The following is a 22,759-nucleotide window of genomic DNA, read 5'->3' as shown; positions in this document are numbered from 1 at the left end:
GTATTCACATGCTTAATTGCGGATTGGTGGCAGCGACCTGTTCTCTATATGAGATCATAGATTGTATTAATTGTACATACAATTAAAATTGGACTGTGTGTGGACTCCAATCCAAAAGATTACATTGCCTGCAGTGTTGATTGCCTTCAGGATTCCCTCAGGGTCTGAGGCTGAATGGTAAACTGCGGCACAGGGAACAGGAATTGGAGGGTGAATGCGCATACGTCACAGTACATCGATGTGCGGCAAGTTGCAAAATCTTGTATATGGCAATATTTGAATAGCACAACGGCATTGAAGTTGAAAACCATGGCCAGGGATGAGGTGGGGAATGGGACAATCAAATTTATGGGAATAGGATGGTATAAGGTGGGGAAAAAAATGTAAGAAAATAGATAGAAAGTTGATGGGGATGAGTCAAGCAAGATCCTGTCCCTGAACACACCTCAAATTCTAAGCCAAGCCAAAATAAAAATCTTTGTACTGTGTCTGAGCATTTTGCTATTTGTGCACCTATTCAGTAGACCTTGGGTCTCCCTAAGGGCCCAGTCACACTTGCTGATCGCAAAACGCTAGCGATTTTGCTAGCGTTTTGCTCTGGCGTTTTTAGGCAATTTACGCCCAAAAAAACACACTTCACACCTGGCGATTTTTTAGCGATCGCGTCTTTCGCTTCTATAGCACTAAAACGTGATCGCTGGGAAATCGCCTGAAAATGGTGCAGGCTACGCGTTTACGTTTAGTGTTTTGGGGCGTTTCGCGGCAATTAGCGCAAATCGCCCAAATGAGAACGGGCCCATAGACTTTTATTACCCTAGCGCTTTGAAAAGCGCTAGCGTTTTAGCGTTTTGCCGAAATCGCCGGCAAAACGCTCAAGTGTGAATGGGCCCTGAGTCCGCCTGGAGAAAAGCGCGTTATAAATGTTCTGTGTTTGTTGTTCTGTGTTTGTTTGTCAAAAAATGTCAGTACTAATGTAAAGTACTTTCACTGGAAATCGGACCAGTTGTATGTGGGTTTAAAAGGTCAGCAATTGTCACGCCATCGTGATGGAATGTTTTTGATTTCATATTTCATTTTATTAGTACAAATAAAGCCTTGAAAAATGAAACGCCTCTGTCTCCACGACAACAAGCTACAGCGGTTTTTTTCAATTAGCCGCCTATGCAAAGGAAACCGGAAGAGTCCATGGGAGGGAGGGAGATCAGCGCCGTATGTGATTGGCTGGGCGTGGCAGCACTGAGCTGTGATTGGCTGGGTCTTGCAGCGCAGATTGAAGACGGAGAAGAGGCGACATTTCTGCAACAAACATGGTGCTGTTAACCATCCTGAAGAAACTGAAGCAGAAGGAGAAGGAGGTTCGGCTCCTTATGCTGTATCCTGTGCTTGCTATGATATACAGGAAGTGCCCCATTTCCCGGATTAGTTGGTGCAAAGGTTTAGCTGTTACAAGATGTTGGTACATGTCTCGCCGCTTTTCAGCTGCTGAGGAACCACATGTCCAAGCATGCCTTCCTGGGCGCCCACTGAAGGCTGCTTCTGAGAAGCTGGATCTCTATCACTCATCAGTCCTATTATGTAATGTAATCATGTTAGTATGGGAAAGGGATGATGTGTGGGTATCTTCCCCCCCCCCCCCCCCCCCCCCCCCCCCCTGTGGCCAGGCAGCAGTGCACGATCCCTTTTTAGTAATTTATTTGTCATATATCCTAAAATGTTGATTCTCTTTCAGATTGCTGTCTTTGATCCTTTACTGCTGATTTCCCCCAGGAATGTTAACTCCTTGTTTAAACATCTTTCTCTGCCCTATATGTGATGTGCTGTGATAAGCCCTTTGATTTTACAGAAACCAGAAAAAGAACACACACACACACACACACACACACACACACACACACACACACACACACACACACACACACACACACACACACACACACACACACACACACACACACACACACACACACACACACACACACACACACACACACACACACACACACACACACACACACACACACACACACACACACACACACACCCCCTCTGGTGATGCAGTTTTGATTGTCAGGTGTACTGAACATCTAACTAGATTTTAGATTGTAAAGGTTCATACGTTGGCTAATGCTTTCATCAGGCTTAAAGTGAATGGCAATCCATAAAAAAAAACCATAACGGCCAGATACCTAAGGAGAGGGAAGGCTCTGGGTCGTATAGAGCCTTCCCGCGCCTTCCTTGATCCTTGCGTTCCAGCGCTGGCTCCCCGGTAGCAGTTTTTGGCCAGTTTGGTCAAATACAGCTCTCTCTGCCACCGAAGAAAGCTTTGGGCGCCCGAGTGCTCCTAAAGACGGGCTCAATACTGCGCATGCCCTCTCACGCGCACACAGTACAGAGCCGCATGTCTTCAGGAGCACTCGGGCTCCTAAGACTTTTGAAGCCTCCTGCTGCGGACTCAAATGGGAGCCAGTGCTTAACGGAGGTTACCATATATAATATTTTTTTAAGTATGACCCCATTAGCTTTAATCACTTTGATTGAATCTGTGGAGCTAGTCTAGTTTAGGGGACCCAGCAGGAAACTCATAAGGTGTGTACACACCTAACAACTGATGTCCCCCTGTGTAGCTGACAACGCATTCTATTGCTGTTGGGGAGGGGGGCTGAGGGACGATGGTGCGGCATATGAGATCACGTGGAAGGCGTAGTTTTCTACAACCTATCTGAAACCTAAAAGATGGGGAGGGTGCTATCCACCCTGCTAGGTTAGCAGAATTTCCCTATGAGGTTTCCTGCAGGGTCTCCTAAACTGGGTAATGTGAAAGTGCAGAACCCAGTACATTAGTTGAAAATAATATGAATAACTAGTGGACAGGATTTTTGGCACCTTTACACACATGCAGATAGTAGGCATCTTCACAAATGATGGTTAATAATCAAACCATTGTTTAAAGCAGATTTAAACCTTCTAAATGTAATTTTTTACAAAATAGGCTCATTAGGTTTTTTTTTGTGTGGTAGATTATCTTACAACTTTTGTTTGAGGAACTTTTAATTGTGGAGTAATGAAGAAGATGTGAGAAGAGTTGTGGACAAAGTTAAACGGAACCTGATACCGCCATCTTCATTTCCTTTTAAACAATACCAGTTGCCTGGCAGTCCTGCTGATCCACTGCCTCTTTTAGCCTCATAGACCCTAAACAAGCAAGCAGACTATATGTTTCTGAAAAAAAATCTGACAAGCTTATCTGCATGCTTGTTTCAGGTGTGTGATTCAGACACCACTGCAGCCAAAGAGATCAGCAGGACTGTTCAGGCAACTGGTATTGTTTAAAAGGAAATAATGTGGCAGCCTCCATATACCTCTCACTTAAGGTGTTCTTTAAAAAAACAAAAACATATAGGTAAGTCAAGTGAGATGGATCTAGTCTTCAAGAGACTCAGAGATGAGTCTTAAAGGGGTTCTTTGGAGTGCTGCAAAAAAACAAAAACTGACACTTACCTGGGCCTTCTATCGGCCCCCTGTAGCTGTAATGTCCCGCGCCGTCCTCCTCCGATCACTCGTTCCCCGCTGCAGTCTAATTATGCGTCTTAACGCTACTGCGGCTGCGTGGCCGCTCCCACGTCTACGGGAGCTTACTGCGCAGTAAAAGAAAACCTTGTACTGCGCTTGCACAGTAAGCTCCTGGAGATGCGAGCTGGAGCGCACACTATTTGTCTTGTTAGACGAATAATTGACCGGCGGCGGGGATCAGGTGATCGAAGAAGGACAGCGCGGGACATGACATCTACAGGGGGCTGATAGAAGCCCCAGGTAAGTCAGTTTTTGTTTTTTGCAGCACTCCACAGAACCTCTTTAAAGCTGTTTTGTTTTTGTTTTTTTACTTACCCAGGGCTTCCTCCAGCCCCATATGCACGGATGCGTCCCTCGCCTTCCTCCTGCTGTCTCCCTTTCAGCCGTGGTGAGCCTGGGTAATGGGCTCAGTCGAAGTCAGTCAGGGTCTTCTGTGCATGCGCAGCAGACCCGGACTGATGTCACTGAGCCTGTTACTGGGGCTCACCGCGGCTGAACGGGAGATCGCAGGAGGAGGGGGAGGGATGCATCTGTGCTTATGGGGCTGGAGGAAGCCCTGGGTAAGTAAAAAAAACTGCCTTAATGCTGGGAATACACTGTTCGTTTTGTAGCTGATTAGATGGTTTGATAATTTCCGACATGTCCGATCTCCTTTCTTTAGATTTTTTTGCCGCTTGATTTCTGATAGAAGTCAATGGAAAAAAAAAAGAAAAACGAGAGGAAGATAAGAATCGAGAGCTGAATCGAGCGGCAAAAACGATCGAGAGCAGAAACGCAGGGCAGAAACGAACTGTGTATTCCCAGCATTAGACTCCTCCTAGTCTCTTTATGCCTGGTACACACTTTCAATTATGATTGGCCAATCACTGACCAGTCTTACCACATCCATGTAGTATGAGGGTCAACCGATATTGAATAATATGAGCAGATTGTGTAGTTAAACCCTCTACTACATGGAGGTAGTAAAATTGGTCAGTGATTAGCCTATCATAATTAGAAGGGTTTACCAGGCTTTAGTCACAGGCATAACAGGTCATGCCTTTGGCCAGTTTACATTTACTCTTGCAGGCTTGCTTCACAACACATTGATAGATAATATATCAATACAGTTTTGTTTTAAAGAAAACATTATGTTGCAAATTAAGCCCAGTCATCTCGGGTTACTTTTAAACTGCATTATTACTGTATGTCTCTGTAACCTGTAATGTGTCCATCAAAAATCAAGTTTTATTGCAATGTTATTCTTGACAGATGAAGCCTGATTCAATGTTGCTTTTCTTAACTCCATCTTACCCCAGAGGTTTAGACAATGCCGGAAAAACCACAATCCTAAAGAAATTTAATGGTGAAGATATAAACACAATTTCTCCGACGCTGGGATTCAATATTAAAACCTTAGAGCATAGAGGGTAATGTAACCAGTTCAATCAGTTGTCTCATTTTTTGATGTTGAAAAGAATGCAGAGGGACCAGAACTGTTTCTTTTCCAAATGTATTACTGGTGGTGCTGAACCATCCTGAGGTGATCACTTGTATATTGATAGTATGAAGCATTACTGCCTTAGTAAGTGCTGTCATACATTTTCCAGAGCACAAAATTGGATGGTGAATGCGTCCTATGTTATTAATAGAATGTGTTGACACTGTCAGTTGGAATGGGAACACAATGTGCATGGACTAGACCACAAATGCAGAAAAATGCAGTCGGGATTTTGCAACAGTTTGTGTCCATTCCCACTAGGCTGGTCACCACATGCAGAAAGCCAACTCGCTTGTCTCATGGATTTGGTTCCAACGCTGCTGATACCCGCCATTCGGTTTGACGCAGAGCAGGGCCCAGCAGAAGCATGTGGCATTGGTTTGCAAAAATACAGTGGGATTCTGCTTCAGCAGGTAAAATGCTCATTGAATCATGGTGGACCAATGATTATTCTCCCTGTTGTTAGGTAGCATTCCAGTGTTTTTTTTTTTATTTTTTATTTTGGTTGTTTTTTTACAATCTAACAGGGAGGCCCATGCTTCTGCTAGGCTCTGATCGGATTTGGGACAAGCAAAGGAGCAGCAGACGGGTGGCAACGCAAACGGAGCAGATGCAAATGGGAAGGTATGAGAAGGACGCAGATGCCGGTGCATCCTAAGTGGATCTGCTTACCACACCAATTTTTTGCATCCGCTGTGTTTGATTTGCAGTGTGAACCGGGCCTTTCTGCTCCCCTGCTGTTTCCCACCAATTATATTGTGTCTGCTGGCCTCTAGGGTTACCCTCTTCTCCCTATTTGTATGCATGATAACATTATCAGGGCTGTGGAGTTGGTACAAAAATCATCTGCCTCCTCAGTTTTTGAAACCACCAATTTCAACTCCAGGTACCCAAAATGGCTCTGACACCTTAGTCTAGTACAGAGGTTCTCAAACTGGGTGCCGCGGCACCCTGGTGCGCCGTGAACAGATCCCAGGGGTGCCGCGGCTGCCCTCCTAATCACGTGTATGAAATCCTCTGTATGACGTCACAATCCTGCTCTGCCCTGTGTAATCATCAGATGCAGGCTGGCTATGCCTGCACGTGCAGAGAGCCAGCAAGCCTGAGTTAATCCCGCCCCCTGTTCATTGTTTCACAGCACAGTGAAGGGGGAGAGGATCTTTGCCACATTGGTTGGCCAGCCGACTAGCCCCGCCTCCCCACGGAGTACAGCTAGAGATGTGAGGTGGGAGTTAATGGTTCCAGCCTTTTCTGCACCAGTCCAGGGACAGCAGGGGAAAAGCCAGAGCAAGGTAAAATGTGAATGCTACATCTCTTCACTGTCAGCCTACAACGCTGTCTGCCTGCCTGCCCTTCCCCCACATCCTTAGTATGTGCAAAATCTCTGCTGCATCTCTTTCTGACACATAAGTAACTTAAATGTGCCCTCGCTCTGCTGCCCACCAACCCCTCGCTCTGCTGCCCACCAACCCCTCGCTCTGCTGCCCACCACCCTCTTTGGATACACGTGACTGGGAGTGCAGACGCAGTACTTCTGAGGTGGGTGTGCCTCAATATGGCAATCGGTTCTGTCAAGGGGTGCCTTGAAAATGTTTTAGAGTCGTAAAGGGTGCCTTGACCTGGAAAAGTTTGAGAGCCCCTGGTCTAGTACTTACCAAGGCTGTGGATTTGGTACAAAAATCATCCAACTCTGACTCCTCTGTTTATGAAACCTCCAACTCAGGTAACCAAAATTGCTCTTACTCCTTGACTCCTACTCCACGGCCCTGACCATTATTGCTCCCTGAGAAGCTACTCAAGTCCTTCAGCTCTGCACTGTGCACCCCAAAAAAAACTACTGTCATTTCCATTGTTCCGGTGTTGTTGTTTTTGTTTGTTACTTTTTACATCTTATATAGGGTTTTTTTTTAAGAAAACATACTGTACAAATTCAATCTGCTTAATGCAGGCTAGGCTGAACGAAGACATTCTTTACAGCTGCATTCAGGAAAGGTTATGTGATCACATCCTTCGAGCAGAATCGTCTTTTCATTGATCTGTACGTTGGAAATCTCTGATCACATTCTTCCCATCTCCATATAGCAGTGGAGAAGACTAGTTTGCAATACAAGGTTGTGGCCTTACAGCATAGGACACACTCTTCCCTTTCCCTAGGCGCACCGCATTGGATCTGGCTATTTCACTCCCTGTACCGCCGTTGGTAGCCGACCCTTCACTAATATCTTTGTTGCTGCCCATACCCTGAGGTGGAGGTATTCCATTGAACTGCCTTACAGTTTATACATATTTAGGTTGGGTATTTGTTACTATTATTATTTTGTTGTATTAGTTGCATTTGGGGAACTACTTTCATATGCCAGGCCCCAGTTTATTATGACCTTTGTTTATTGACAGTTTTACCAGTGTTCTTTTGTAGTGGGTCTTTTTTTCTATGATTAAGTACTTTAATGCTTCTATTGTATGGAAAATGAATTGATACAGTTTGTGACTTTTGAAAATATATGCACTTTCCCCAATCTCCTTTTTTTTTTTTTTTTTTTTTTTTTTTCTTTTTTTTTTTTATATATAAATATTTATGCTACTAACTAAAGTGTATTAAATGTTTGCTACTTTCGATGCTTAACATTGCTTTGTATTGGTTAATCACTGATTCAGTGAGTGAAAGTTCCCCCCTTTTTTTTTTTTTTTTTTTTTTGGATTTTGTTCAAACTCCCTTCATCTCAGATGATTACACGAAATCTGACTTAATACTAATACGCAATTGTTAACCTAGAGGGGGAGACTAAACTATTATAACATAACTAATTGTGATATCTAAAATTTGTCAAACTCTGATAATAAATATTGACCAAACGAACAAGTAGTGGGAGAGAGGTACATCACATTGATCCACATAGATTTGTGTTGAATCTATTTGGGATCAGCCTCACTCATTTGCTAGTATTGCAATACTCTGTTTGGTCAATATTTATTATCAAAGTTTGTACATTTTTAGATATCACAATTAGTTATTTCAATAGTTTAGTATCTTCCTCCTCCAGGTTAACAATTGTTTACAGTGGATTGCGGAGACACCGCCGCGCGGTCTGGCAGTGGGGCAGCTGTTTCCGCGTTCAGACCGGCGGTTTCCGCACAGCAGCATGCGTCTGGTTTGTCTGAGTCTTGTAGTGCACACAGATGGAGAGCTAAGCGCGCGCTAGGAGGCAGGACCTTTATGCCAATAGGAGAGGGATCAGCTGATCAGTGGGTGATTGGCTGAGTGGGACTGGGCGGCGCTGAGGAGCGCTGCGCTATATATACTTCTTGCCTGTCAGTTGCTGGTTGTCTGCCGTTGCGAATACTAATGTGTGAGCACTCAGACCAGTCAGATCCCACAGTGTGTTAGAACAAGGAGGACCTGGGAATTCACACTTAGCCAGATTACGTTTGTGTTATATGTTAGACCAGTTCCAGGGTGTTGTGACCACGGACCTCACACCCAAGCTTAGGGATACTGTGTCATTGCTATGTTATACTTTAGACCAGTTCCAGGGTGTTGTGACCAAGGACCACACACTCAAGCTTAGGGACACTGTGCTGTTATACTCTAGACTAGTTCCAGGGTGTCAAGACCAAGGAACTCACACCCCAGTCTAGGATTTTGTTGTACTTGTATGTTATGAAGATTTGCTCTTTTGACCTTTCTCTTACTTTCTGATTCGGTACCTCTGCATATCTGCCTACCTGTTGCCAGACCCTGCCTGTACCAAGTTACCGAATCAATCAGTCTCTCTCTCTCACTTTCACTCACTCTCACTCTCTCTCTCATCTGCTCGTGTGTTGCCGACCAGGACTCCCGCCCCTCAGAGAGTCCAGCCTGTTAGCAGCCAGTAGTCTCTTACCCTGGCTGCAGTAAGGTTTACCATCTGATATCCTTATCCCTGGTTACCAGGTTCTCACTATCTAGGAGATAGCTTCTGCACTGCCCAGGGCCACCTGCCCCTCAGGTGGCTCTTGGCCGAGCCGTTTACATCTCCCGCTCCTCGGGAGATAGCCTTCAGTTCATCTAGCACTTTACTCATTAGGTGTCCAGAGGTTAGTCATACTTGTATTATTGATGATTCTGCAGATCATCCATAATCAAGTATACATCTGTATTGTTGATGATTCTGCAGATCATCAACAATCAGATTGTCTCTGTGTGCTGACACAAATCGTTACAGAACGGCAGACCCGAAAAACAAAATGGACGCACTTAACAGGCGTCTTGATGCACTCACCACCTCTGTGGAAAATTTCATCAGGGTGCTGGACGGTCATCAGACCCAGATCACAGCATTGTCTGGGTCCATACAGGTCCTTCAGACGGCTGTAAATGCAGTGCGATCCCCTCCAGTTACAGATTTACGCATGTCTGTACCCGAAAGGTTTTCTGGTCATAGATCTGACTTTCAGAACTTTAAAAATCGAGTAATGTCGGATTTTGAACTGAGACCCAATTTATCAGGAACTGAGGCACAGAGAATTACATTTATTAAGACCCTTTTGTCAGGGAAATCTCAAACTTGGGCATATAGCCTGCAGGTAGGGCATGAGGCTTTATCGTCAGTTGAAGAATTTTTTAAGGCCATGGCCATAATTTATGATGATCCGGAAAGGTTAGATAAACTGGGTTTATTTAGTCTAGAGAAAAGACGCCTTAGAGGAGATCTAATTAACATGTATAAATACATCAGAGGGCAATATAATAGCTTGGCGGATGAGCTTTTTGTCCCTAGGCCTTCTCAAAGGACTAGAGGACATGATCTGCGCATGGAGGAAAAGCGTTTTAGCCATTTATTTAGGAAAGGGTTCTTTACAGTAAGAGTGTTTAAGATGTGGAATGCATTGCCACAGGAAGTCGTTATGGCAAACTCTATACCTGCATTTAAAGGGGGGCTTAGATGCTTTCCTTGCATTGAAAGACATCCATGGCTACAATTACTAGGTAATGCCTAATGATGTTGATCCAGGGATTTTATCTGATTGCCATCTGGAGTCAAGAAGGATCTTTTCCCTTTTTGGGGCTAATTGGACCATGCCTTGTGGGGTTTTTTTCGCCTTCCTCTGGATCAACAGGGGTATGTGGTGGACGGGCTGGAGTTGTACTTTGTACTGGTTGAACTCGATGGACGTATGTCTTTTTTCAACCAAAATAACTATGTAACTATGTAACATTGCCTCCACTGCTGAGCGGAAGCTTAAGACCTTGCGTCAAGGCAAGGATCCAGTAGAAGTCTATGCAGCTGAATTCAGGAAGTGGTCTGTGTCAGCTAGGTGGGGGGCTTTTGCACTGTTAGACTGTTTTTAACCAGAGTTGTCAGACGCAGTCTCGGATTTGATGTTGGGGCACCCTGAACCAAAAACTATTGATGAGGCAATCGCTTTAGCAGTACGGGTTGATCGCCGTTTACGGTATCAGAAACAAACCCGCGGTAAGAACACTGTAAGATATGTCTCCTACGCCTCTCCTCCACCCGTCTCACCTCTGCCAGAGCCAATGCAAATTGGACAGTCCGGCAGATAAACTCCCCCCCCCCCCCCCCCCCCCACCGTACCTTCGACTGTCCCATCGATTTGAGATCTGGTTGTATGCCTCCCAGGGGTCACCTCTATAATCTGTCTCGGCCTGAGAAACTAGCTATGCAGGAATACATCAGAGAAAACTTGGCTAAGGGGTTCATCCGTCCCTCGTTCACCAGCAGGGGCAGGATTCTTTTTTGTAAAAAGATGGAGGCCTTCGTCCCTGAATTGATTATCGAGTCTTAAACAAGATCACAGTGAAAAATCGTTATCCTTTACCCTTGATTGACGATTTGGTCACTCAGGTTACCAACGCCAAGATTTTCTCGAAGCTAGATCTGAGAGGTGCATACTAGTTCGTATTAGGAATGGTGACGAATGGGAGACGGCCTTTAACACGCCCGACGGGCATTACGAGTATCTGATGATGCCCTTCGGGTTGTGTAACGCTCCGGCCGTCTTCCAGGAGTTAATTAATGAGGTATTCAGGGAGGTGTTGGGGAAGTTCGTCTTGGTCTATCTGGACGATATACTGATCTTTTCATCCAATCTCGCAGAACACCGCAAGCATGTTAAGTTTGTTCTAGAGAAATTAAGACAGAATCTACTTTATGCCAAACTGGAGAAATGCCTCTTCGAAGTGACCTCGGTTGCCTTCTTGGGGTACATTATCTCTACATCTGGTCTCTCAATGGATCCAGGGAAGGTTTCTGCTGTCCTGGAGTGGCCTCAGCCTGTAGGACTGAAGGCACTCCAGAGATTTCTGGGCTTTGCCAACTACTACAGGAGGTTTATGAAGGGGTACTCTACAATAGTCTCGCCCCTCACCAGTCTCACCAAGAAAGGGGCTGATACTCACCACTGGTCAGCAGAGGCTCATGCTGCCTTTTCTACATTGAAAAAACTGTTCTGCTCCGCACCTATATTGAGACATGTTGATGTCATCTTTCCCTTTATCATGGAGGTTGATGCTTCAGAGGTGGGGGTGGGAGCTGTATTGTCTCAGAGATCAGGCTTGCAGGGCAAACTCCACCCATGTGCCTACTTTTCTCGTAGGTTTTCACCCGCAGAGGAAAAACTACGACATAGGCAACCGGGAGCTTTTGGCCATCAAATTAGCTTTTTGAGGAATGTCGACACTGGCTAGAAGGTGCAGAACACACTATCACAGTTTATACAGATCATAATAATCTGGAGTACATAGAGGGTGCCAAGAGACTTAGTCCCCGGCAGGCCCGGTGGTCCCTGTTCTTTGCAATGTTCAAATTTGTAATTACGTATACCCCTGGTAGTAAAAACATCAAGGCTGACGCCTTGTCCAGGTGTTTCGAACCCGAGACAGTACAGCCCTCAGCCCCTGAGACCATTCTACCTCAGAAGGTAGTTCTGGCAGCCACTGAGACCTGGAAGGATTGGACAGTCACTCTGAGTCCTTACCAACAGGATGTTACAGAGGGGAAGCCTGATGGGGTCATGTTTGTGCCACTGCCTTTCCGTCTACAACTCTTGCAACTGTTTCATTCCCACAAGAATGCTGGTCATCCCGGGCCCACCAGAACTCAGGATTTACTGGCCAGATGTGCTTCGTGGCCTACATTGGCAACAGATTGTAAGGAGTTTGTAAGAGAGTGTGCAGTATGTGCGAGTAGTAAACCCTCTCGTCAGGCCCCTGTTGGTACTTTACAACCCTTGCCAGTCCCAAGTGAACCATGGACCCATGTCACCATGGATTTTGTGGGTGAACTCCCCAGGTCTGAGAGCAAGACGGTCATTTGGGTGGTAGTGGACAGATTCAGTAAGATGGCTCATTTTGTCCCTTTTTGAAAGGACTCCCCTCGGCCTAGGAATTGGCTGATCTTTTCATCCAGCACATTTTCCGGCTGCATGGTATTCCGGAAAATGTAGTGTCAGATCGGGGAGTTTAATTTGTTTCTAAGTTTTGGAGAGCCTTTTGCCATCAGCTGGATATGGACCTTGCATTCTCATCAGGCTACCACCCACAGACCAATGGCCAGACCGAGAGAGTTAACCAATCCCTAGAACAGTTTCTCCGATGTTATGTTGCAGATGCGCAATCCGATTGGGTAAAATTCTTGCCGTTCGCAGAATTTGCGCACAACAACCTGAAAAGCTCCTCTTCAGGATTTTCCTCATTCCAGGTAGTCTCAGGAAGATCACCTAAGTTTGCTCCATTGCCGGTGGCATCTACACCGTTCCCGGCTCTGGAGGATTGGCAGAGGGCTTTAAAGGAGATTTGGGGAATGGTTAAAAGGAACCTGGGGAAAGCTTTCCAAACCCAGAAAAGACAGGCAGATAAGAAGCGGTCCGTAAAGTGGAAGTTCTCTCCAGGAGATTTGGTGTGGGTATCCACTCGGCATTTGGCCTTGAAGCAGCTGTCACCCAAACTGGGTCCTAGATTTATAGGACCATTCCCAGTGTCCAAGGAAATTAATAATGTCACTTACGCGATTGATCTCCCAGCCAGTATGAGAGGTGTGAGATCATTCCATGTGTCTCTATTGAAGCCAGCAGTGCACGTGGATCCTGGACTCTCGCTTAGTGCAGAATTCCGTACAGTATCTAGTCCACTGGAAAGGATATGGTGTGGAGGAAAGATCTTGGGTGCCAGATTCTCGCATGCATGCGGAGGAATTAAAGAAAGAATTTCATGACTCACATCCTGGGATGCGTGGTGGGAAGTGTACGGAGTCCACTCCTCAGGAGGGGGGTACAGTAATAGATTGCGGAGACACCGTCGCGCGGTCTGGTAGCGGGGCGGCTGTTTCTGTGTTCAGACCGGTGGTTTCCGCACAGCAGCATGCGTCTGGTGTGTCTGAGCCTAGTAGTGCACACAGATGGAGAGCTACGCGCGCTAGGAGGCAGGACCTTTATGCCAATAGGAGAGGGATCAGCTGATCAGGACGATCAGCTGATCCCAGCGCAGTGGGTGGTGATTGGCTGAGTGGGACTGGGCGGCGCTGAGGAGCGCTGCGCTATATATACTTCTTGCCTGTCAGTTGCTGGTTGTCTGCCGTTGCGAATACTAACGTGTGAGCACTCAGACCAGTCAGATCCCACAGTGTGTTAGAACCAGGAGGACCTGGGAATTCACACTTAGCCAAATTACGTTTGTGTTATATGTTAGACCAGTTCCAGGTTGTTGTGACCACGGACCTCACACCCAAGCTTAGGGATACTGTGTCATTACTGTTGTTATACTCTAGACTAGTTCCAGGGTGTCGAGACCAAGGAACTCACACCCCAGTCTAGGATTTTGTTGTACTTCTATGTTATGACCATTTGCTCTGTCGACCTTTCTCTTGCTTTGTGATTCGGTACCTCTGCATATCTGCCTACCTGTTGCCAGACCCTGCCTGTACCCGGTTACCGAATCAGTCTCTCTCTCTCTCTGTACCTGATCTGCTCGTGTGTTGCCGACCTAGCCTGCCCGACCACTCAAGCTGTCACTCTCCCTGAGTGCTCAGTCTAACTGTACTAGCAGTAACACCATTCCACCAGGTGTCAGCTGCAACCAGGACTCCCGCCCCTCAGAGAGTCCAGCCTGTTAGCAGCCAGTAGTCTCTCTTACCCTGGCTGCAGTACGGTTTACCATCTGATATCCTTATCCCTGGTTACCAGGTTCTCACTATCTAGGAGATAGCTTCTGCACTGCCCAGGGCCACCTGCCCCTCAGGTGGCTCTTAGCCGAGCCGTTTACATCTCCCGCTCCTCGGGAGATGGCCTTCAGTTCATCTAGCACTTTATTCATTAGGTGTCCAGAGGTTAGTCATACTTGTATTATTGGTGATTCTGCAGATCATCCATAATCAAGTATACATCTGTATTGTTAATGATCCTGCAGATCATCAACAATCAGATTCTCTCTGTGTGCTGACACCAATCGTTACAATTAGCATCTCAGATTAATAGTCCGCTATGACCAGTATCAAATCACATCTCTGGATATACTTAGTAAGATAGATGGATCCATCCAGGGCCGGGACAAGATTTTCCAGCACTAGAGGCAGAGATTCAGGTGTGCCCGCCCCTGAATAGGTAGCAAATGTGCACCCAGTATTAAACTAGGTTGCCCACCCCTTCCCCTAACAGAATAGGTGGACAGATGTGCCCCTAGTATTAAATAGCCCTCCTTCCCAGTATAGATAATACCGGTGTTTGGTATTTGTTACTATTATTATATACATAGCAGGTTGTGCCTCTAGTATTAGGTAGCCCCTCTCCGCAGTGTAGATAGCAGGATATGCTCCCAGTATTAGCTAGACCCCTCCCCAGTATAGATAACAGGATGTGCATCCGGTGTTTGGTATTTTTTACTATTCTTATATACTGTACATAGCAGGTTGTGCCTCTAATATTAGGTAGCCCCTCTCACCAGTATAGAAAGCAGGATATGCTCCCAGTATAGATAGCAGGATTTGCCCCCAGTGTTAAACAGCCCCTTTCCCAGTATAGGTAGCCAGATACACCCCCAGTATGAGGCAGCTCGCTCCTCCAGTATAGATAGCTTGATGAACCTTAATATTAGTTAGTTTCTCTCCCCACCCCTTCCCCAGAGTTGCTAAGCACACTCCACTCATGAATGCTCTGCATATTGCCGAACGTGGGGAGAGACAGGCATGCCCTCGGTTCTGTGCCCAGAGGCTGGGTGCTCCCAAGCATCTGTCTGTAGTATGACTGGCCCTCGATACATCTTTAGTATGTTGTACAGGAAGCCTTCTTACTCTAGTGCCATATTACACACCACCAGTGCAAACCTTGCTCCTTGAAGCAAGGCATACCTGCTGGGTCTAAGAGAAAATGCTGAAATTATTAACACTTCCACAATGAAGTATGCAATATGTGGAAAACATTTAACAGCTTAGGCTACAAAGACACAATGCTCAGATAGACCATAGAGCCAAACCTGTTAGCTGAGAGGAGGAGGAATTGGGTACAGTTATCAACATACAGTATCATTTTTTTTAAAAAGCACTAAAAGCAGTTTGAACTTCTTTCCTAATTTAGAAAGCAACCATGATGTTAATTTTGAAACCTTTCCAGAAAACATGCACTGTTGGGGGGTACTGGAGGATTGAGTTGAGAAACCCTGCCTTATTCAACTCAATCGAAAACCAATTCCTCATCACCCAAAAAAATAATGGCCTCAATTCATAAAGCATTACCGCATGCGGTAATACTGAAAATAGCAGACTTTCCTGAGCACTTAGCAAAGTGTCAATTCATAAAGGCTGTTACCGCATGAAAAGCTACAATTACCGACCAGGGAGATAAATTACCGAATTGGCTGTAGTTACCTCCAACTCATGTCAGTAAATTGTCAGCAAACGTCAATTCATAAAGCCTTCAACAAGTGGTAAGCCAGATGATAATTGGAGCAGGACTGCAGTCTGGCCATAGTTACATTTTAATGCAATTTAGGAGACCCACTAGGGCTCATTAAAATCTTACCTACACTGACAGGATGGTAAGACTTCCTGCTATGCAACTACCTATGTCTGTGTGAACCTGACTACATTAGTTATTTAATGTGCTAAGGAGCTGCTCTTTTCTTTTAATTCTTTTGATTCAATCCTAAGACTGGCTATGAGTTGTTAACATAATACTTTAAATGTGTCTTCTGGGCAACCATGACAGAAATATTCAGTTTATAGTCCAGATTTCCTACCTAGAATATATATCTGGGCAGCACGGTGGCGTAGTGGTTAGCTCTCTCGCCTTGCAGTGCTGGGTCCCTGGTTCGAATGCCAGCCAGGGCACTATCTGCAAAGAGTTTGTATGTTCTCTCCGTGTCTGCGTGGGTTTCCTCCGGGCACTCCGGTTTCCTCCCACATTCCAAAAACATACGGATAAGTTAATTGGCTCCCCCTTAAAAAAAAAAAAAAAAAAAAAAAATGGCCCTAGACTACAGTACTTACACTATATAATATAGATATATGGCAATGGTAGGGATTAGGTTGTGAGCTCCTTTGAGGGACAGTTAGTGACAAGATATATATATATATATATATACACTGTACAGCGCTGCGTAATATGTTGGCGCTATTTAAATACTAAATAATAATAATAATAATAATATCTCTCTTGTTGAGGCAGACCTTTTACTTTTTTTCTTTTTAAATTTTTTTTTTTTTTGTAGATTCAAGCTGAACATGTGGGATGTCGGCGGCCAGAAGTCCTTGCGATCATATTGGAGGAACTACTTTGAGAGTACAGATGGTTTGATCTGGGTAGTTGACAGTGCAGACCGTGCAAGGCTGCAGGATTGTGCTCAAGAGCTTTCTGGGCTTCTGCTGGAAGAGGTAGGCACATATAAGCCATTTTATTTATTGTATTTATAAAGCGCCAACATATACTACCCTTCAAAGTACAAGCTACAGTGCTGTCATTTATCTTACCGAGTGCAGTATGAGCAGTACATTCAATACAACAGTGAATTTTGCACAGCTGCTTAGAATGTTACATAGCCATGGTGGTCAATAATGGGTACAGCTGGAAAGCAGCTTGTATCTGTTTAGAGAAACTTAGACACAGTTATATCATTGTGTGTGTCCCGTCTAGTACAATTGCTGTACACGAGCTGCTTCATGATTTAATCTGCTGAAAACTGTTCTATTCATTGAATTGGGAACTAGATGGCCACAGCTGTGCAATATGTGCATGTATAGCTTCAGATGCAAATGCTATATGAAAGTGCCCTAAACCCAGGCAAGCATAAAGCTAGATTTACCTTTATAATTGGGCAGTCTGGATAAGCTCAATAAAGATCATTCTGTCTCCTCCTACTTCCATTTTTTTACCCCTAAATCACCCTTTGTAAAATCTACGACTTTGGAGGTTGCAGATTGTGCTGCCATGAAGAGGCAGTGATATGCACAGGAGCTTTGCCTCTTACTCAAGTCAATTCCTCCGATCTCCGCCTCTCCCCGCCCCTCTCGGCCCTCTGACAACATTCATTCTGCCCCCTCAGCGTGTGGCAGGTAGTGGCCGGGACACTTGCGCAGCCAGACCACCCTGCTCCGTGCCCAGTACGATAGTCGGGTGGAGCGCATGAGCGGCCAGCGTGCGCGGCCATGCGCATAAAATTAGCATTTTATTCACTAAAGTGGAGCCACTATCGGGAAATGGGAGAAGGGGTCGCGGCCATATTTTTTTTTTATTATTTTTTTCAGGAAGTGGTTAATTTTTTAAAACTTTGTAAAATGGGCTCTGAGCATCGGTAATAGGGGGAACAGCACCCTTACAGTGAATGCTTCACAGAAATGTCATTTGTTTTTAAAAAGAATTTCACTTCAAATTCTCTTTAATCACTAAGCTGCTCTCCCTTAATTCATTAGTGTCAGAAACTCTAACCACTCCTCCTCTATTCGGCTAAGTCACTGTGGTGGTGTTTTTCAGTCTTCCAAAACTGTGGCCACCTCCGCCTGTGTCACTTTGGTCTGGGGATGGGCTGGAACAACGCAGGTGGGGATGGCCACAGAGCTTCAAAAAACTTTGTAAAAACAGACTTGGCTGGGTGAGTGATTAACCCTACCACCTGCCGATTCTTGCAGCAAGTCCTATCAGAATGTTTAATGTTAACCACTTCGCATCCAGACCTTGTTTTCTCCTTATTGACCAGAGCAGTTTTGACGCTTTTAACGGTGTCCCTATTCAATCAGCAATAACTTTATCCCTACTCACTACACCTAAATGATCTATATATCGTTTTTTTCAAGACAAACCAGGCTTTCAATGGGGGGTATTTAGTCCCAAGAACAATTTTTTGTTTTCTAGGCATTTTAATTGAAAAAAGGGAACAAAAATTAAAAAAAATGCATTATTTCTCAGTTTTTAACAATTCCAGTTTAAAAATAAAAAGTGCCACAGTGATAAAACCATTCCACCAGTTAATGTCCCCCCTAATATAGTCAGATGTGCCCCGAGTATCAGCCCAACCTTCCCAGTTTAGCCAGATGTGACCCCAATATCGGCACCCCCGTATAGTCAGATGTGTCCCATGTATCTACCACCCCCCAGTACAGAGAGACAGTAACGCCGCCAGGATTGGCACCCCTCATTATAGGCAGTTGTGTCCCCCGGATAAAATTTCCCCCATTATAGCCATATGTGCCCCAGAATTGCCCCCCCCCCCCACCAATTATAGCCAGATGTGCCCCCAGTATTAGGTTACCCCCCCCCCAGATAACCAAATGATCCCCCATTGTGATGTCATCCCCCAGTTACCCAGATGCCTGGCAGTTTTTTTGCGCACCCCCCCCCCCCCCCAGTGTGGGTAGCCAGATGTATGACCCCTCCCCCCCCCCCCCATCAGGCAGCCCCTCCGTGCACAGATGCCAAAAAAATTTAAATAAAGCCACCTCTCTCACCTTACCTCGTTCCAGCGATGAGCCTGCAGCCCGAGCATCCGATCCCAGCTCTGAACTCAGCCGCGTATTGCCGGTGACCCGGGTCCCGGGCCTGATGACGTCATCAAGCCGGGACCCAGGTCACCGGCAATACGCGGCTGGGATCGGATGCCCAGGCTGCAGGCTCATCGCTGGAACGTGGTAAGGTGAGAGAGGCGGCTTTATTTACATTTTTTTTAGCTATCTGTGCACGGAGGAGGGGGAGATGAAGGATCACGCTGTTTGCTACAGCGGTGATCGTTCATCCGCGGGGGGGGGGGGGGGTCACTAATTGGCTACAAGGGAACATGTTCCCTTTTGCCAATTAGTAAGGCAACCGACAGTGCCGGGGTGCGCGCTCTGAAGCGCACCTGTTCCTGCACAAAAGGGCTTACAGCAGGTCAGTATATCTACGTCGCTGTGGCTTGGAGAGTGCCACAGCTGACGTTGATATACTGTAGTGGTGGGGAAAGTGGTTAACTAAAGCACAGGGGGGTTAAAATCTTTGTTAGCCATTTATAACTGAGTGCCTGTGGGAAAAGTATTCTCTTCCCCTGTGAAATCACTGGCAAAGGGAAATAAAGGAAGTGTAACTAAAAGGCACACGGCAGCAAAACAAACCAGATGCAAGTTTTAATCCTTCTTCTCTCCTCCTCCACTCTCCTTCTTTTGCTTTTAAAGGGAAGGTCCAAGCAAAATAAAAAAAAATGAGTTTTACTTACCTGGGGCTTCTACCAGCCCCATGCAGCCATCATGTGCCCTCGTAGTCACTCACTGCTGCTCCAGTCCCCCGCTAGCAGCTTACCGACCTCGGAGGTCGGCGGGTAGCATTGCGTACATTTTTACGCATTCCCGCTAGTGCAGGAACATTAACACATACATTTTTACGAGTTAGTGGTGCCCTCGTACATTTTTACGCATTGAACCACTAACGTGTAAAAATGTATGTGTTAATGTTCCTGCACTAGCGGGAATGCGTAAAAATGTACGCAATGCGACCCGCCGACCTCCGAGGTCGACATGCTGCCAGCGGGGGACTGGAGCAGCAGTGAGTGACTACGAGGGCACAGGATGGCTGCATGGGGCTGGTAGAAGCCCCAGGTAAGTGAAACTCATTTTTTTTTATTTTGCTCGGACCTTCCCTTTAATAAAAGTTAAGGTAATGCATGCTATTTATAAAGTTTCATGTCTTACTGATGTGCTTCACAGTATCAGATCTGTAGAATTATACTTTAAACCATATCTAAAGTGTATCTTAATATGCTGAATTAATATTGCTGAAGTAGTTGGGGGGGGGGGGGAGACAGCGTTTCCGGTACAGGAGAGCAGCTGAGGCTGTGAATTCGCTGCCTGCCAGCAGCCCGTTGTGAAAAGAAATAAACGACACGATGAGACCTCTCCAATTGGTGCCAAAATCAGTAGAAATCTTTATTTACTCAGCTGAGGACTTTTTCATGTGCCAGCATACAAAAACCGCAACTAACACAGTTTTGCTTAGCCAGAAAAAGTGATTACTCCTCTGTGTGTTCCATCTTTTATACCCCAGTTAATATGTTAACATATTCCTTCCTCCAGGCAGTCTGTTCTTGTATGAATCCAATCAGCCTCAAATTAAGGTGACTTAGACCTCCTTTATGGGCAGGATTACCTGTGTCCTTCAAAAGACTTCCTGTAAAGGAAACGTCCACTTTAGTGAAATGACGTCAGAAGTCAGTTTTGTTTCTTTCAAAGTGATTCCCAAGGATAACCTGCCCCCAGAATCTGGTTCAAACTGCATTTCCAAAGGATTCTTTCTCTGTGTCCTCTAGAACAGAAAAGGAGGAGGGAGGTCGTCCTGAAATAGAAACACTTCAAAACAGTAACTGTATTCTACATACACATTAATTTTGGTTACATTGTGTAATTCCTAAAACAATACTATAATCATATTCTTAAAGTGTCACTCTAGCACATTTTAAAGCTCTCTTTCGCCTCTTTCCAATGATATGTAAACCGCCACCCTACGCCTTTTAGTTTTCGCAATTTTCGCGATTGAAATGGCTGCGAAGTCGATCTCGAAAATAGAGAAAACTAAAAGGTGTAGAGCGGCGATTTATATGTCGTCAGAAAGAGGAGAAAGAGCGCTTTAAAATGATATCCATCTTTCCATAGTTACATTGTATTCTACAGGGCGACTTTTTCTCAGTCAGCAGCTCCATTCAGCACAATGGAGCTGCTGACTTTAGGAAACAGTCGCCCTGTGTAATAAAATGTAACTATGGAAAGATGGATATCATTTTAAAGCTCTCTTATTCCTCTTTCTGACGACATATAAATCGCCGCTCTACACCTTTTTAGTTTTCTCTATTTTCGAGATCGACTTCGCGGCCATTTCGATCGTGAAAATTGCGAAAACTAAAAGGCGTAGGGTGGCGGTTTACATATCATTGGAAAGAGGAGAAAGAGAGCTTTAAAATTATATCCATCTTTCCATAGTTTCTGCACTGCTCGGAGTCCCTTTAAGGAAGTTTATATTTGCTGATAACACCCTCTCTATGGTATTTAGACATTCCACCTCTGATTTGTTTTAATACAGCTAGCCTCATCCCCCTTCTTCTGTATGACCGTCCATTTTTGTATTTCAGAGGTTGTCAGGAGCAACGTTACTGGTGTTTGCAAATAAACAGGATTTGCCAGGTGCCCTATCCAAAGATGACATACGTGAGGTGAGTAATGTATCCTAGTCCGTGTGTGTAAGTGTAGATTCATACAGTCAGATTTTTTTTTTTCCCTCACAACGTGTACACCCCCATCTTATCACCACTTCTTTTTGGACCTCAGAAGGTGCTCAGATACATATCTGTGGTAACTCTTATGCTACATACACACTTGAGATAAAAGTCTTTCCTTCCATGTAGTATGAGAGCCATACTCTACACAGTCTATTCTATGGAGCTGCACTCCCCATCAGATAAAATCTTTGCAAGATGCTGTACACACAGATGCCCGTGCACATTCAAAAGATAATTATCTGCAAAAGATCTGTTCCTACAAAATGCACTCATAGTCTATGAGATCGTTGGTCTAGGAACAAACAACGATGAGCAGGCCTACCGCCAGGAGGTTGACAGTTTCCCAGTGGTGCAGGGAGAACAGGCTGGTCCTCAGCTCATCCAAAACCGTAGAGCTAATTGTGGATTTCAGGAAGCATGCTCCCTCCCCCCCACCAATCTGTATCAACGGCACCGAGGTCGAAAGAGTAACCAGCGTTCGCCTTCTGGGCACCACCATCTCCAAAGACCTGAGCTGGGAAGGCAAACACAGCCCTGACCCAGAAGAAAGCCCAGCAGAAGCTTTTCTTTCTCCGCCGATTGAAGTTCGGCATGGCTCGAGCTACTGACGTGTTTTTACACCGCCACCATCGAGTCCGTCCTCTGCTCCTCCATCCTAGTCTGGTACGCTGGCTCCACCACCAGAGACAGATACAAACTTCAGAGGGTCATTAGATCAGAAGAGAGAATCATCGGCAGACCTCTCCCTTCGCTTGTCCACCTCCACAACTCCAGACTACGCTCAAGAGCACTGAGGATTGCCGGCGACCTCTCTCACCCGGGCCAGCGGTTCTTTATGCAGACTTCCGTTAGGCTGGAGGTTTCGGTCCATCGCCACCAACACCTCAAGGCACAGGAACTCTTTCTTTCCCTCAGCTGTCACCCTCCTGAACTCCCTGTAGATCATTACATCCCCTCCACCACTGTATGTTGAACTGCACCTTGACGCCCCC

At 45.5% G+C, this 22,759-nt stretch overlaps 1 protein-coding gene across 1 annotated transcript in view; it reads left to right on the top strand.

Moving 5' to 3' along the window:
- Window positions 1-1,212: 1,212 nt before the first annotated feature.
- Window positions 1,213-22,759, top strand: part of ARL2 (ADP ribosylation factor like GTPase 2) — a 26,136-nt gene continuing 4,589 nt past the window's right edge. The window contains exons 1-4 of the mRNA XM_068261761.1: window positions 1,213-1,372; window positions 4,869-4,979; window positions 16,749-16,911; window positions 21,621-21,701. Of these exons, the coding sequence (XP_068117862.1) occupies window positions 1,308-1,372; window positions 4,869-4,979; window positions 16,749-16,911; window positions 21,621-21,701 (420 nt within the window). The 5' untranslated portion in view covers window positions 1,213-1,307. The remainder of the gene's footprint in view (window positions 1,373-4,868; window positions 4,980-16,748; window positions 16,912-21,620; window positions 21,702-22,759) is intronic.

Source organism: Hyperolius riggenbachi, chromosome 11 (genome assembly GCF_040937935.1).
Source record: "Hyperolius riggenbachi isolate aHypRig1 chromosome 11, aHypRig1.pri, whole genome shotgun sequence".
In the NCBI taxonomy this organism is placed as follows: domain Eukaryota; kingdom Metazoa; phylum Chordata; class Amphibia; order Anura; family Hyperoliidae; genus Hyperolius; species Hyperolius riggenbachi.
This window is presented reverse-complemented; position numbering and strand designations above follow the sequence as displayed.